Here is a 16,990-nt window from a genome sequence, read left to right as displayed (position 1 = left end):
GCTTTTGGAAGTGAAAGCCGGAACCGGTGCAGGAAATGTTATAACACTTGATTGGGGTATGAAAACTGGATTTGTCGATTAACTTGTCCGTATGCAGCTATGTGCCTGGAGGGTAAAAGCTGGAACCTGTGAATGAAATGTTCCCACCTTGGCAAGGTGCTTGGGAGGGGTTGCAGCCTGATCCGACGTATGAGATATTCTGGCTGCGACGAGGTGCTTTTGGGGGTGAAAGCTGGAACCGGTGCAATAAATGTTCTGGCCGCGGCGTGGTGTTTGGGGGGTGAAAGCCGGAAGCGGCGCATGAAATGTTCCGGCCGCGGTGAGGTGCTTTGGGGAGGTGCCAGATCCGGCGCATGAGATTGTCATGCTTTTGCGATGGGCTTGAAGGCGGGTGAAAGCCTAAACGGGCGCATGAGATGTTCCAGGCACTGTGAGGTGCTTTGGGGATGATAGTTCCTGACAGCTCCTCAAGACTGGCTGCTGCAGAGCACATACCCGGGGACCTGCTCAGTTTGTAAAACTGAGTAACGGGTCCACAGTTAAGGGTCTAATATGTGCTGTAGCATGTATTTGCAATCACTGGGGCAGGAACTGATAAGGATGACTTGATAGCGAGCCAAATCAGGGCTGATATCAGTGCGGGAGATAGCAGTGATATTGTCTGCATTGCTTTTTTATTGAATGTCAGTAATACTTTTTTCTACTAAAGTAGGTGAAAATAATAATAATTTTCACCTACTTTGGTAAAAAAAAAAAAGTGATAATTTATAGGCCCCATATACCACTTTCACACCGCTGTACCCTTTCACATTTGATTGGGGTGTGAAAACCGGAACCGGCGAATAGCTTGTTATGTACGCGGCTATGTGCCTGGAGGGTAAAAGCTGGAACCTGTGAATGAAATGTTCCCACCTTGGCAAGGTGCTTGGGGGGTAAAGCCGGAACTGACGGATGAGATGTTCGGGCCACGACGAGGTGCTTTTGGGAGTGAAAGCCAGAACCGACGCATGAGATGTTCTGGCCTGCGACGAGATGCTTTTGGGAATGAAAGCTGGAACCGACGCAGAAAATGTTCCGGCTGCGGCGTGATGGTTGGGGGGTGAAAGCCAAAAACGGAGCATGAGATGTGACGTACTTATTTTCTACAAAAGTAAGTGAAAATGATCAATTTCACCCTACTTTGGTAGAAATGAAGTGATAATATATAGTCCCCATAAACCACTTTCACACCACTGTACCCTATCACACTTGATTGGGATGTGAAGACTGGATCCGGCAAATAACTTGTCCATATGCAGCTATGTGCCTGGAGGGTGAAAGCTGGAACCTGTGAATGAAATGTCACCGCCTTGGCAAGGTGCTTTTGTGGGTGAAACCTGGAACCGGCACAAGAAATGTTCCGGCGTGATGGTTGGGCAGTGAAAGCCGGAACCGGCGCATGAGATGTACCGACTGCTGCAAGGTACTTATTTTCTACAAAAGTAGGTGAAAATTGTTATTTTCACCTCCTTTGGTAAAAAAAAGTGATAATTTTTAGACCCCATATACCACTTTCACACCGCTGTACCCTTTCACATTCGATTGGGGTGTGAAAACCGGAATCTGGGAATAACTTGTACGCAGCTATGTGCCTGGAGGGTAAAATCTGGAACCTGTGATGAAATGTTCCTGACTTAGCAAGGTGCTTGGGGGTTGAAGCCGGAACCGACGGATGAGATGTTCTGGCCGTGACGAGGTGCTTTTGGAAGTGAAAGCTGGAACCAACGCATGAGATGTTCTGGCCGCGACGGGATGCTTTTGGGAGTGAAAGCCAGAACCGACGCATGAGATGTTCTGGACGCGACGGGATGCTTTTGGGAGTGAAAGCCGGAACCGACGCATAAGATGTTCTGGCCTGCGACGAGATGCTTTTGGGAATGAAAGCTGGAACCGACGCAGAAAATGTTCCGGCTGCGGCGTGATGGTTGGGGGGTGAAAGCCAAAAACGGAGCATGAGATGTTTCGGCCGCTGTGTGGTACTTATTTTCTACAAAAGTAAGTGAAAATGATCAATTTCACCTACTTTGGTAGAAATGAAGTGATAATATATAGTCCCCATAAACCACTTTCACACCACTGTACCCTATCACACTTGATTGGGATGTGAAAACTGGATCCGGCAAATAACTTGTCCATATGCAGCTATATGCCCGGAGGGTGAAAGCTGGAACCTGTGAATGAAATGGTACTGCCTTGGCAAGGTGCTTTTGTGGGTGAAACCTGGAACAGGTGAAAGGAATGTTCCAGTAGCGGCGTGGTGGTTTGGCGGTGAAAGCCGAAACCGGCGCATGAGATGTACCGGCTGCTGTGAGGTACTTATTTTCTACAAAAGTAGGTGAAAATTGTTATTTCCACCTTCTTTGGTAAAAAAAAGTGATCATTTATAGGCCCCATATATTACTTTCACACTGCTGTACCCTTTCACATTCGACTGGGGTGTGAAAATCGGAACCTGGGAATAACTTGTTCCGTACACGGCTATGTGCCTGGAGGGTAAAAGCTGGAACCTGTGAATGAAATGTTCCCGACTTGGCAAGGTGCTTGGGGGGTAAAGCCGGAACCGACGGATGAGATGTTCTGGCCACGACGAGGTGCTTTTGGGAGTGAAAGCCAGAACCGACGCATGAGATGTTCTGGACGCGACGGAATGCTTTTGGGAGTGAAAGCCGGAACCAACGCAGAAAATGTTCCGGCCACGGCGTAATGGTTGAGGGGTGAAAGCCAAAAACGGAGCATGAGATGTTCCGGCCGCTGTGAGGTACTTATTTTCTACAAAAGTAAGTGAAAATTATCATTTTTACCTACATTGGCAGAAATGAAGTGATAATATATAGGCCCCATATATCACTTTCACACCATTGTACCCTGTCACACTTGATTGGGATGTGAAAACTGGATCCGGCAAATAACTTGTCCATATGCAGCTATGTGCCTGGAGGGTGAAAGCTGGAACCTGTGAATGAAATGTCACCGCCTTGGCAAGGTGCTTGGGGGTAAAGCCAGAACCGACTGATGAGATGTTCTGGCCGCGACGAGGTGTTTTCGGAATTGAAAGCTGGAACCGACGCATGAGATGTTCTGGACGCGACGAGATACTTTTGGGAATTAAAGCTGGAACCGACGCAGAAAATGTTCCAGCTGCGGCGTGATGGTTGGGGGGTGAAAGCTAAAAACGGAGCATGAGATGTTTTGGCCGCTGTTGCCTCTACGCAGCGTTATACAAGCTGTACATTACTGTACGCCGAAGCTCCCCTGACCCGCCCGCAGCCAGCTGTCACTCATTTTACAGTGACATTGGCGGCAGGCTCGGGTATGGTCGGCGCGGCTCGGGGGGACTCAGGAGCGCTCAGGCACCCAAGTCCTCCCGAGCCACCGTGAACATCCCACAGCCTGTTGCCGACGTCACTGCTGAAGGTGGCTAAGGCAGCGGGGACAGCGGCGTCAGGGAAGCTCCAGTGGTCTTGTATAATGCTGCGTGGAGGCCGAACAATCACACACAGAACTTCTGACAGTATAATATTACTGTCAGAAGTTCCGTGTGTGATTGTTCGGCCTCCACGCAGCATTATACAAGATGCCCATTAAAAATAAATTAAGATATTAAACTAAAAAAATCTAAATCAAATTTTCTCTTCATTATTGTTTGTGTGTACTGCACCCATAGTATATTGTCAGAAGTTCCGTGTGTGATTGTTCTGCATCCATGCAGCGTTATACATAAAATAATTTAAGATATTAAACTAAAAATAATTGCTGTATGTAATTATCACTTGCCCTGAAGCAGGCACTAGTGCTGTACCTGTAATTATTACTTGCCCGAAGCAGGAAGTAGCGCTGTACCTGCTATTACATTACTATATATATATATTTATATATATATATATATATACACAGCGATGCGGTCCGGCACTCACTCCTCTGGAACAGCTGCCCCGGTGCCCATCAGATAAGGGTAATGTAGAAAGAAACAGGCTGGCACTCGAGGGTCTTTGTAAAAAAACAGTGTATTCACAGCAAGTGAAATCCAACGTTTCGGTGCTGCGCCCCTTTGTCAAGGTGTGTGTTATCACACACACCTTGACAAAGGGGCGCAGCCCCGAAACGTTGGATTTCACTTGCTGTGAATACACTGGTTTTTTACAAAGACCCTCGAGTGCCAGCCTGTTTCTTTCTCTCTCTCTCTCTCTCTCTATATATATATATATATATATATATATATATATATATATATATATATATATATATATATATAGTTGAAGAAAAAGACTGGCACTCAGAGGTCTTAGTTACCCCATACACCTTGACAAAGGGGCACAGCCCCGAAACGTTGGATGTTTTTCCACTTGTTGTGAATACACGTTTTGTACTAAGACCTCTGAGTGCCAGTCTTTTTCTTCAACTATCCTACCGACTGGATGTTCACCGGGGCAGTTGCCACGTTGGAGTGAGTGCCGGACCGCATTGCCATATATATATATATATATATATATATTACCACATGACTTACCTTAGGATCCCATTTTTCATCATTATCAAAGGGCTTCACCCTACACACAATGAACTCCCCGCACTGAGGTGGGAGTGTGTGAAATGCTTGGGTAAGTGGCAACAGGTGATTCCCGAGCAACTCATCCACCTTTACCATCATCGATACTTTGTGCAATACACACAAACAATAATGAAGAGAAATATATGGTGTATACTATTGGGGTGCAGTACACACAAAAAAAAATAAAGAAAAGCAAAAATTGTTTTGTTTAATATCTTAATTTCTTTTTAATGCGCAGCTTGTATAATGCTGCATGGATGCAGAACAATCACACACAGAACTGACAATATAATATGGGTGCAGTACACACAAACAATAATGAAGAGAAAATTTGATTTTGATCTTTTTAGTTTAAACCCTTGAGTGGTGGGTTTTGCTGGGGCAGGAAAAACCTACCAGGGCAGGTTTGTTCTGCCCCAGCAAAACCCACCACAGGACATTGGAAGCCCTCCTCCCTCACCTCTGCTCTGGCGTTAGTATGCTGGAGCTTCTCTGCCGCCGCTGTCCCCGCTGCCTTAGCTGCCTGTCACATTCAGCAGTGATGTCTGCGACAGTCTGTGGTATGTTCACGGTGGCTCGGGAGGACTTGGGTGCCTGAGCGCTCCTGAGGCCGAACAATCACACACGAAACTTCTGAAAGTATAGTATTACTGTCAGAAGTTCCGTGTGTGATTGTTCGGCCTCCACGCAGCATTATACAAGATGCGCATTAAAAATAAATTAAGATATTAAACTAAAAAAATCTAAATCAAATTTTCTCTTCATTATTGTTTGTGTGTACTGCACCCATAGTATATTGTCAGAAGTTCTGTGTGTGATTGTTCTGCATCCACGCAGCGTTATACATAAAATAAATTAAGATATTAAACTAAAAAAAATAGCTGTATGTAATTATCACTTGCCCTGAAGCAGGCACTAGTGCTGTACCTGTAATTATTACTTTCCTCGAAGCAGGAACTAGCGCTGTACCTGCTATTACATTACTATATATATATATATATATATATATATATATATATATTACCACATGACTTACCTTAGGATCCCATTTTTCCTCATTATCAAAGGGCTTCACCCTACACACAATGAACTCCCCGCACTGAGGTGGGAGTGTGTGAAATGCTGGGGGAAGTGGCAACAGGTGATTCCCGAGCACCTCATCCACCTTTCCATCATCGATGTACGACATGTGCATACACAATGCTGTCCACCACCTTTGTAGACAATACCATGACCCTGTGGAGAAGAGGTACGAGAGGAATTGCTAAGTACAACCAGCATGCATGAATATGAGCAGTAATATATGCAATGAGGATCTTCCAATCACGCCCCTTTCAGTGTGTAACGGAACCATTTAGGAATGCAGGTACGATAATACAATGAGAAGAGTGTAGCGACTATAGAACAGGTATAATGGCACTGCTTTGTCTCTCACCCAGTCCTTCCCGTGAGTCATAGATTTAGAGCATGGCTTTGGGTGCAAGGTATGTGTGTGTATGACGTAAGTTGGGTGTGAGGTCAGCGGAACGCAGTCATGTCCTAGAATCCTAAACATACTGTAGGAGAGTAGAGAAGTACCGGTGATAAGTGGACTTGTCTTTAATCGCATACAAGTGTTTGCGCTCCACTTCTTGCTTCGGCAATGTATTGAGAGACGAGTGGTAATAATCACGGAGCTGAGCAACCAGTTTATCATATTTATCGCGTTTCGTTATTATATGATGCGCTATTTTGAACATTGCTTCTTTTATTGTGGGGGCCCAAACAAACCAGTCATTTTAGTCACAGGTTTGGCACTCCCTCTGATTGAAATGACTGGTTTGTCAAGTGCACAATGTCCTATTTACAAGCTTTGGGCCCAGGGACAATTCCACCTTGCGCCTCTTCTTTTTTCTCGAGATTCTTCTTACTATTATATGATGCACTATTTTAAACATTGCGTCGTTTAATGCGGGGGCCCAAACAAACCTGTAATTTGTCACAGGTTTTGCACTTCCTCTGGCTGAAATGAGTAAATGACTGGTTTGTCAAGTACGCAATGTCCTATTTACAAACTAATGGTGGTTGGGCGGGCCGAGGGACAATCCTCCTCTTCTTACTCCTCCTCCTCCTCTTCCTCCTCCTCTTCTTACTCCTCTTCCTCCTCCTCCTCTTCCTCCTCTTCCTCTTCTTCCTCTTCTTCCTCCTCCTCTTCCTCCTCTTCCTCTTCTTCCTCTTCTTCCTCCTCCTCTTCCTCTTCTTCTTCCTTTACCTCTTCCTCCTCTCCCTCTTCTTCCTTCTCTTCTTCCTCTTCTTCCTCTTCCTCATCTTCCTCCTCTTCTTCTTCTTCCTCATTTTCCTCTTCTTCCTCCTCCTCCTCTTCTTCCTTCTCCTCTTTTTCCTCCTTGTCTTTTTCCTCCTCCTCCTCTTCTTCCTCTTCTTACTCTTTGAAACTAGGGGGAGGAAGATTAAGGGGAAATTTGAGGAAAAATTACTTCACAGAAAGGGTAGTGGATAAGTGGAATAGCCTCCCATCAGAGGTGGTAGAGGAAAATACAGTAGAGCAAATTAAACATGGTTGGGATAGGCATATTGCTATCCTTACAAAAAAATAAGGCTCAAATATGGCTTAAGGTAGCATTTTTAGAAAAGGGGCAGACTAGAAGGGCCAAGCGGTTGTTATCTGCCATCAAATTCTATGTTTCTATGTACCTGCAGCAGCGACGGACTGGGACGCCGAATCAGCCCTGGCATTTGTGCATGCACGCGCTGTCTCTTCTGCCTTGCCTCCTGGACCTCAGTGGTGCACAAAGAGAGCCGCCAGACCCGCTGCGAGTCCAGCGGCTCTCTCTATGCACCAATCGGTAGGCGAAGCCTCCACCTCGCAAGAAGAAATTGGCCCACCTGGCCCACTCTGGCATTTGGCAGAAGTGCCAGATGGCCAGTTCGGCCCTGACCTGCAGTGAATATAGCCTACATTTCCCTACAATACGATTAGTTATTGAGATGTTATATCAGTCTACTCCGAGTAACAGTCATGTGTAAACTAGAGCACTATTATTATTGCCACGTTCAGAGCAGTAGAGAGCCTGGCCACGCCAAGGTGCTTGTCAGGGGGCATGGTCTAATCACGAGAGACGTGGCCATGCACCCTTAGAATAAAATACAGAAAAAATAGTACTTAAAATAGGGATGTCCGTCAGTGTGTTTGCCAGTCATCCCACGGGCCAGTCAGAACTCGGGGGCAGGGCTTCATGTTCCAGAACCTTGGGATGGGGGGAACTATATAGTTATGCTATGCCAGGCCTGGCCAACCTGTGTCTCTCCAGCTGTTGTGAAACTACACATCCCAGCATGCTTTGCCACAGTTTTAATATTCCCTAACAGCAAGTTAGGCATGCTAGGACTTGTAGTTTCACAACAGCTGGAGAGCCACAGGTTGGCCAGGCCTGTACTATGCAATTAATGTCTGGTGCAGTCTGATTTCCATCCACTAAAATTTGTCAATCTGGGAAAGTATAAGAGAAGCTCAAGACAACTTTTTTATTATTATTATTTACAGTTTCTTATAGCGCAGCATGCTCTGTTGCACTTTACAATTGGAAACCATGATAAAAAATTGGCTAGTAACAAACCAACATAGAGGTAGGAGGGCCCTTGTCGCAAGCTTACAATCTATAGACTTTAGGAGAAACACTAATCTTATGTAGGTATGCAGCTATTACATGTAAGTCAGATAATGACAGTTCTTTCTATTGTAGAATGAGCAAATGACCTACTTACAATAAGCTAGAGAGAGTTTTTTATTTGTCGAGCAGAAATTGTGCAGATCAGAGCGGTTTCTGCACCTGCAGAACAACAGGAAATGGTTCCCTCGGCTGCATGAACTGCTCCGTCCCCTTTGATGCAGCGATGAAAGTTTCATTGCAGAGCACTTAGCAGTGTAACATACTACAGATTGTCTATCAGCCGCAAATTTGGTTAAACATCACAGGAAACCAGGCTGTCATGTAATTTACTCGGTGGAATGCAGGAATTAACATAACAGTTGCAGAAACTGAAGTACAGTATGCTACAGTCCTTTTCTAAAGAATGACGGGTCCACACACCACACATCCTGCACCCATGCAATTATACTCACCTTTCCATCCTGCCCTGGCTGCGCAGTGCCAAATATCGCTGGGAAAAAATGGCCGCCCCAGAGAGTTTCCAGCATCTATTCACTGCTGAAAGCGGCGAGTAACAGGGGGACTCCCAAATGCGGCCCCCCCACTGCCTTACACTGCTACCTGTGGGTTGAACAGCATGCCAGACCCACAAAAATCTAGAAGTTAGTAGGTATGCTGTGCGGACAACTATCCTGGGCCTCAGGGCCGGATTAAGGGGCAGGGGGTCAGTACCCCTGGGTCCCCCTCTAGTTAGGGGCCCCCTATGGTCGGCATGGATTTTTAGCTAAAGGTTTTGTGCATGGCAGTTGGGTAGTGCTGCAGCTTCACCTATCTGCCAATGGGACAATGATTAATGGTGCTGAGCATCGGGAGCCAAGGCAGATTGACTGCACAAGAGTGCAGTGTATTACTGGGAGATGACGAAGTCCCATGAGATTTTGCACAAGAGGTCAGAGGCTGAGAGGTTTGTGCTGAGTTCTGATTGGTGGAGCTCATTACATGCTTTTCAGGCCCAATGAGGACAGCAGTAGCAGCAGCCTCATCATGGGAGGGTTTTTAATCAGAGGCAGCCCTGAGCCTGTACGGTCTCCTACAGTCCTACAAAGTAAGGTACAGAGGGACAAACACAGGCTTTTCACGTGGTATGTATGTATGTATGTGCAAAAAAAAAAATATATATATATAATTAATCCCCACCCCTGCAGTTAACCAAGGACCAAGTTTATACTGCCTTTTTCTCTGTGTTTTGACAGTGTAATATTCTTTCATGAAGTTTGCGGCCAGTAATGACAAGTGGTAGGGGCCCCCCCTGTCTAAAGTGACCCGGGCCCCCCAAAGTCTTAATCCGGCCCTACTGGGCCTCCAGCTGTCAGTGCAGCAGAGAAGAGCCGTTGGCCTAAGGAGCAGCACCGTGTGAGAGATGTCCCTCCCAAAATGGCCAACGCCTCAGAGGATTTAGTTATTAGGGATGCATTATTCAGTTATTAAGGAGGAGGTGATGAGGGACATTCTTATTAGTAAGATGGGGGCAGATATGAAGTTCTTTGGCAATGGGGCGCAAAAATTATAGTTATGCTACTGGGTGAAACCAAAATAAAAATTGCCATCCATCAACCAATCAGAACCTTGGCCTCAATGCTTCTCCTTATTCACCCCGCAGCATACAGGGAATCTCCTTAGGCCAAGGTTCCTACTGCATCTATAGCCATTGTTGAGTCCGGTTGGCTGTAGGTGTAGGGGATGACCAGCAGTGGGATGACAGCAGTCAGAATACCGATGCCGTCATCCCATGGAGGGAATTCCGACAGGGGTCGGGTAAGTATAGTTACCCTCTCCCTAACCCTCACTAGTGCATTCTCTTTGTTTGTCTGTGCCCATCATGCCACATCCAGGAGTGCCCCGTACATTTCTACTACAGTGCGTCTAAATATATTCTACAACCCAACACGTGTAAATAAATTAACACCACCCATTTGTGTGCATATCGGCTAAGCGTGAGACTCTGAATCAGGCCCAGTGGAAGGTTAAAGGTTACCATGTGCCTCAGGGATGATCATTTTAATCTCATGTTGGATATAATACAGGATTTTAAAAATATTGTGCACAAAAGATTTTAACGTCCTCTGATTTTCTCTGTATGTGCAGGATTTGGACCCTAGATTCCAAGATCTCTATACTCCATACGGATTCCCGGTGTACGAGAACCAAGAGAAATGGGGTCACCCATTATGGGAAGAGCTGGCGATCCAGGAGGTTCCGTGTGGAACAGAAGGAACAGGTACAGTTACCATGCATGTGAGAGACAGATACTGATAATACTCAGTAACATAGCAAATGTTCAGTGACTTAAACAACTTATGGGTAATGTCACTGTATAAGACACAGGTAGCTCACCCATTTGTGACTGTTACGTATCTGGGACCTTATTTTGGTCCACACTCAATGCTGCAAAATTTGCAGAGTTGCGTGTGGATGAAACGCCGCCCACATGGCTGCCACCCCCTCCCCGACTCTGTGACCATCAAATGATTTGGAAGGTGTAGGCAGATATGACACCTCTCTGATGGCTTACATTTGCGTGCTCCCTGTACGAGAAGCGGGCAGGCAGCTGACATCCACTGACATCAGCTGCCCACCCCCACGTCACAGGCACATTTACGTGGGAACACCCAGCCCATTGGCGCCCATGCCCCCCCCCCCCCCACCTGCACTGTTTGTGAACTTTCAGTTCGCTATGCCCACTCGCACCCAGCGCATGCACATAAATGCCCATCTCCTGTCCCGGAACACATGATCACAGTCCTTAGTTCCATGGACTGTCCCAAATATTATGGCTTTATCCAGGACACTAGTTCATTTGTGTGTTAGAATTATACGTGTGATTTCTGAATGGTGTGAAAGCTGCTGATTCCTCTGGGTCCCTCCACCCACTGCAAACACAACTTCAATAAATGAAATCACATTATTCAATCCACATTACTACATCTGGAAAACAAGTGTCATTAGAGAGGATTGGGTGTACAGTGTGTGCGTGTGTGTAAATATTGGTGTGTGTATTGCCACTGTGCCCATCTAGTACCTGAAAGTTCCGTATACATTCAGGCACTATAGTGTAACAAACAATAACGGTGCATTTAATCATCTAGAATAGATTGTTGCATTTTCTATGTAGCGTGACCATTGGAGATCCAGCGGTTGCACATCTGCTGCTGTTCATAAAAGCCTGTGTCGTTCATATCATTAATGGTCGTTTACCAGGTGTGGATGCAATTTCTGCGCAGAGCTCTGACATCCTTATCTGTGTTATGCAAATGCTCCTCCCACACTTGATAACTATTGTGAGAGGATGCAAATTAGCAAAATGTGTAAAATGTCCTGGAGGGGGGGGACCCCTTCATTGGGGGGGTCCCCACTCCCCCAGGGCCCCTGGCCAGGCTGACTGGTCGGTAGGGTTAATGTTTTGGCCGCGGGAACTTATATTATAAGTGTCCCCCGGCTGTGACATTACCCTGCTGGCTGGTTGTGCCTGGGGCTGGTTCTTAAAATACGGGGGACCCCTAGTCATTTTGTCCCCCGTATTTTGGGAACCAGCCCCGGACCTGGAGCCTGGGGCTGGTTGTTAAAAATCGGGGATCCCCTATTTGTCGGGTTCCCTGATTTTTAATTACCGGCCCCGGCTCCTTCAGCCTGGTGCTGGTTACAGCTGTGGGGGGGACCCCACGCCGTTTTTTTTTTTTTATTTATTTATTTTTCTTTTTTTTTTTACACACTGCAGCCTGCACGGATCTGACTGATCCGTGCAGACTGCTAGAAATAATTCGTATTAGCAGCCGTATATACGGCCGCTAATACGGATGGTTACACCATCGGAGGGTTACAAAGCAGTCGTATATGACTGCTTTGTAACTGACCCTCCGGAACACGAGTTTGCATACGACTTAAACAGTCGTATGCAACCGTAGGGGAAATACCAATACGAAAAACTAGGTTTTTCATATTGGTAAATTTCCCCCTATGGGCCTTATTCTAGTTCACTCTTTCTGACAAAATCCTTCTTAGATGGACAAAACCATGTGCACTGCAGGGGGGCAGATGTTACTTGTGCAGAGAGAATTAGATTTGGGTGGGGTTTTACTTCAAAGTGATATCTTTATTGCAGTGTAAAAATAGAGCAGACTATATATTCGCAGCATTGGCTCCTCTAGGGAGCTTATTTGCACATCTGCACACCAAATAAATGTTGTATTTCAAGAGGAGCCCCAAATTATTTGATCGGTGGAGGGGGTGTTGTTCCCAGCAGTCGGGTATACACTATTTTTAGAATAAAAGAGAAAAGAGACTGCTATGTGGGGTGCGCTCTCTCTTTTGTTCTAAAAAAGACTATATATTCAAATGAAATGCATTTAGCGTACCGTTCGATTCAATCCCAATCGAATTGGGATCCAATCGCAAGCAAAATCGCACTGTGTGTACCCTCTATTAGACTTGTCTGTATACGAAAAATGCTGACATAAAAAATTCAGCTACTTTATTTATTATAACTGGGACATAAAAGTAATTTAAATGCTAAGATTGTACTAAACTCTCCTATTGGCACAAAGTATTGATATTTGTGCTTGTCCGTATGTTTACATTGAAGTGGGTTTTATGGCTGTGTGAGTCTTCTGTGGACTGCAGGATATAGTCGTCATGTTATAGGTCTGTCTACTGATCAGTGTAACTCCTGTGGTCTGTGAGTCACTCCTCCCAGTCCTAATAACAGCCCAAACTCATCTTGGTTTTACTTGTGTTCTACCTTGAACTGTGCGACGGTTATTGAATGTGTCACGCTCTGGGCAGCTTCTTGGTGACACCTGATGTCACAATGAGAGCTGGGACCAGTGTTTTCTTGCAGACGCTGATTAAAACAGTGAGTGTGAGATGAAAGTCACACAATGCAGCAGGGCCGATTACTGTAAGAGCACCGCTACTCCATCATCTGAAGACGGTTAATAAACCAAAACGTCATTATATTCTCCTGATCCTGTTTGGCGCCAGTGATTCTTTGTTTGCGAGTGCCGCCATTACAATATATCTATATATATCATGTATTCTTTGTATGCCGCCTGACGAAGGGGAATAAAGTACCCGAAAGCTTGCACAAAATTGGTGTCTGCGTTTGATTACTGGCTGTCTGAAATCCGCTGGGTGCCGCCTATTGGAAATCTCTCTATATCTATACTCTGGCTTGGCACCACGGTAGCTGACTCGCCCATCAGGGATCAGGAGGGGGACATAGCTACTACTTGTCGGGAGTGCCGATTCATTGGTATATATATATATAGATATATATATCTATATATCTCTATATATATAGATATATATATATATATCTATATATATATAATATGTATAATAGGGCAGTGTCACATCCAGAACCACATGGCAGCTATGAGATTTCTTACTGTCGCAGGTGTATTATGTTGGCAGGTGAGGTGCGTATAGGAGTAGTCAGTCGTAACCTGTAACATAATATGACTGAATAAATTATCTTCAATTTCAGAAAAGCCTAAAATCCTTTATAAATTATAGTTTACAATACATTATACATTGCTTTCCATGGGAATAATATAATCTGAACTTTTGATTTGGAAAAATGTGGGAGGTCCACTAGCCAAGTGACACCTCTGATTAGAACCCCCCCACCCCCACTCCTTCCTCCGCAGTGGGTACACTGTATATAAACCTCTGTATATAAAACTATATCCACATCCCGGGCTGTGCTTGTATGCCCTGCACACTCAGACTGCATTAACCGATTCCGTTCTTTATTAGTCCGCTATAGACTCATGGGCCAAATATTGTGCAGCGATCACACCCTTGTGCCTTTGCACGCATATTCCTAGTGACACACGCATTGACACATCATACGTCAGAACTAGTCATCCACATTCATTTGCAGTATCTCCAGCACACTCATTCATATGCGCTCCTGCCAAATACCCAGGATTTTTCTCTTTTCCTTTTATCCTATTTTTAACTCTGACCGTTCCTTTTTCTCAGGCTTGGAGGACTGTCTATTTTCCTTCACCCGGACTGTCACGTATGCTCATCTTCTGAGGGTCACAAAAAGGGGTCTGTACTCCCCAACTTCTAGTTGAGACAACACAATGGTTGGTAAAGTGAATAATTAACGTCCCCATGGCCTCCGGTTGTCCTGTAAGCCTCCCTGATACAATGTCACCTTGTAGTATGTACTAATGTGTTTGGCCAGGGTCGCTGGCTCTGTTGTGTATCATCGCAGACTGTTAGATGACCCTGCCTAGATCCATGGAGACCTAGGGCCATTCATTAAAACCTATGCCCCCTAAGGACCCTTTGAACCCATGCGAGCCACCTTTTACTCTGTGCAGAGGTCCAGATGTTTCTGTGGAGGAATAGTCAAGTGGGTCCCGCTCCCTGTGACCTTGAGCGTATTTTTCCGCCCAGCGCGGATGTACAGCCATTCATTGGATCTGTGTAGCCAAGCACTCATTCAGGAATTTTATATAATGCTTTCAGGTTTATATATAGCAGACTAGCCCAGAGCTGAGCGAGCTTGGGAATGGAGTCCTATCTGAGTCCTGCTTGTGGTTTATCCCCCCTCCCTCAAGGGATAACCTCCGGAATAGTTGCAGTGAAGTCACCAGTTTTTGTGGTGACCGGATAATGCGATTTCAGTCTCAGGCTCCATAGGAGTTAATAGAATAGACCAGACAATTCCTTATAGATTGCTATCCAGCTGCACATGACTTCACAAGAAACACATTTTCATATGAGAGTCTCCATTCTTCTTATTTTTTTTTAATTTAATGTCCAGTCCCTGTTCCCCTCCTCCTCTCCAGTTCTGCCTGTTGCTGTTTAACCAGTTGGGCCCCGGTTCTTGCGTGGTGACATGAATGGAATCCTTCTGTGTCTGTGAATCCGTTTGGCTGTGGGCAGACATCAGCGGGAGGGAGAGCCTGAGGCCTTTCTAAGTGGGTCATCTCTGGACTCATAAACATCGCCTTTGTGTCCCATTCATGGGGTTACAGGGATGTCTATTACTGTCTCGCGTCTTGTATGTGTACGTACATAAGGCCCCTCACATTCATTAAACATAGTGTAATAATAGAATTTGTTAAAAGATTCCCTATAGACCATATTTAATTCCACTCGTTGTACTGTAAATCGAAGAATTTGGGGCCCATTTATCATTCAATATTTGCGGCTAGTTCCCTCAAAAACATCCGTTTTCAAGTGTAGCCGCAAATATTAGGTATCCGTGGCATGTATGATGGAGGAACCACAGCGATCCCTGCTGTCATGCTTGCAGCCGCATCCCCCTGTAGGTTTCTTGGGGGGTGGGGGGCAGTTGTGATGCTGTCTGATTTACCATTAATATCCAGAATGCTATGTGTAATAATAAATTATAATAATAATAATATATGATTGCGCCACCAGTGTTGAACTTTGTAATTTTTAATAAAGGAATTTAAGCACAGGTGATTGCCATCATAAATGAAGGATTCCTGGATTTAGGAATGGGTCATGTTGGCAGGTATGGCTTATATATATTACAATGAAATCATTAGTGTAATAATGCCTGGTTACTGTACAATTGAATTGAAGGACAATTATTTTATAAAGGTGCCCACAGGCGCATCAATTATCGAATGCGTTTTGTACTTTTTAAGCACAAATTGCATCTTATGTACAATTATTGGACGGTGTTTATGGGCTTGTGCGATGCGATGCGCGTTCCCGGGAGCCCGATATTGTATGTCTAAAAAAGTACGTGCTGCACGTACTTTTTAGACTACATCTGAAATTTAACATTACAAACATGGGTTTATCACATCGCATCGCATGCATCCAAGTGCACATCGCATCGCAAGCTGGAAGAAAAATTGTATAGAACCATTGTACAGTCAAAAACACATAGCACAGTACAATTGTAGCGTCTGTGGGCACCTTTAGGAGTGGAACAATAACAACTTAAACAACCTTAAAATACATTTAAACTAAAAATAAAATTAGCTGGATCACCTATTTCATCACAACGGCAGGGTCTGTAATACTAAAGGCCGCCATACACTATGCGATTTGGCCCCAATTTCACCCGATCCAGATGGATCGGGCAGTGAAATCGGACCAAATCGCAGGTTTTGACACCCGGTCCGACCCGATGCGCATCGGGTCAGAGTCGGGACGTCGGACTGGCTGCACATAAGATAAATCTTATGTGCAGCCGTGGGGACTCTGAGGACGCCGGCGAGGGAGGGGGGCGGGAGACGCCAGCGAGGGAGGGGGGCGGCAGGGGGAGCCGGAGCAGGGAGCTGTCATGCTCCGTCCGGGTAGGGGGGGGGGACACGCCGCTAGTAGTGCGGACGCTGCGGGGGACACAGGCGGCAGTGACATAGAGCCGGGCGGGGGGAGCCGGGAGCGGTCAGCACTGAAAAAAAAAAAGCCCATACAATGAATGGGCAGCCTGTGATTGGCTGAGCGCTCTCTCAGCCTGTCAGCAATTGGCTGAGAGAGCGCTCAGCCAATCACAGGCTGCCCATTCATTGTATGGGCTTTTTTTTCAGTACTGACAGCTCCCGGCTCCCCCCGCCCGGCTCTATGTTACTGCCGCCTGTGTCCCCCGCAGTGTCCGCACTACTAGCAGCGTGCCTCCGTCCCCCCAGCCGCCTTGCAGCATCCCCCGCCCGCCACCTCGATGTCCCCGGCCCCCCTGCTCGCTCCACATTGCAGA

The 16,990-nt window shown here is 45.8% G+C and overlaps 1 protein-coding gene across 2 annotated transcripts in view; it reads left to right on the top strand.

Annotated features, from left to right (window-relative positions):
• The window catches only part of ETS1 (ETS proto-oncogene 1, transcription factor), a 106,894-nt gene that overhangs the window by 29,715 nt on the left and 60,189 nt on the right, over positions 1-16,990 (top strand). For both annotated transcript variants that reach the window (XM_083162835.1, XM_083162834.1), the window contains exon 3: positions 10,381-10,513. In XM_083162835.1, coding sequence (XP_083018961.1) covers positions 10,381-10,513 — 133 coding nt within the window. The remainder of the gene's footprint in view (positions 1-10,380; positions 10,514-16,990) is intronic.

The sequence above is a fragment of the Crinia signifera genome, chromosome 19, assembly GCF_055691185.1.
Source record: "Crinia signifera chromosome 19, ASM5569118v1, whole genome shotgun sequence".
Taxonomy (NCBI): Eukaryota; Metazoa; Chordata; class Amphibia; order Anura; family Myobatrachidae; genus Crinia; species Crinia signifera.
The sequence above is the reverse complement of the archived record's forward strand: the minus strand, read 5'-3'. Positions and strand labels throughout refer to the sequence as shown.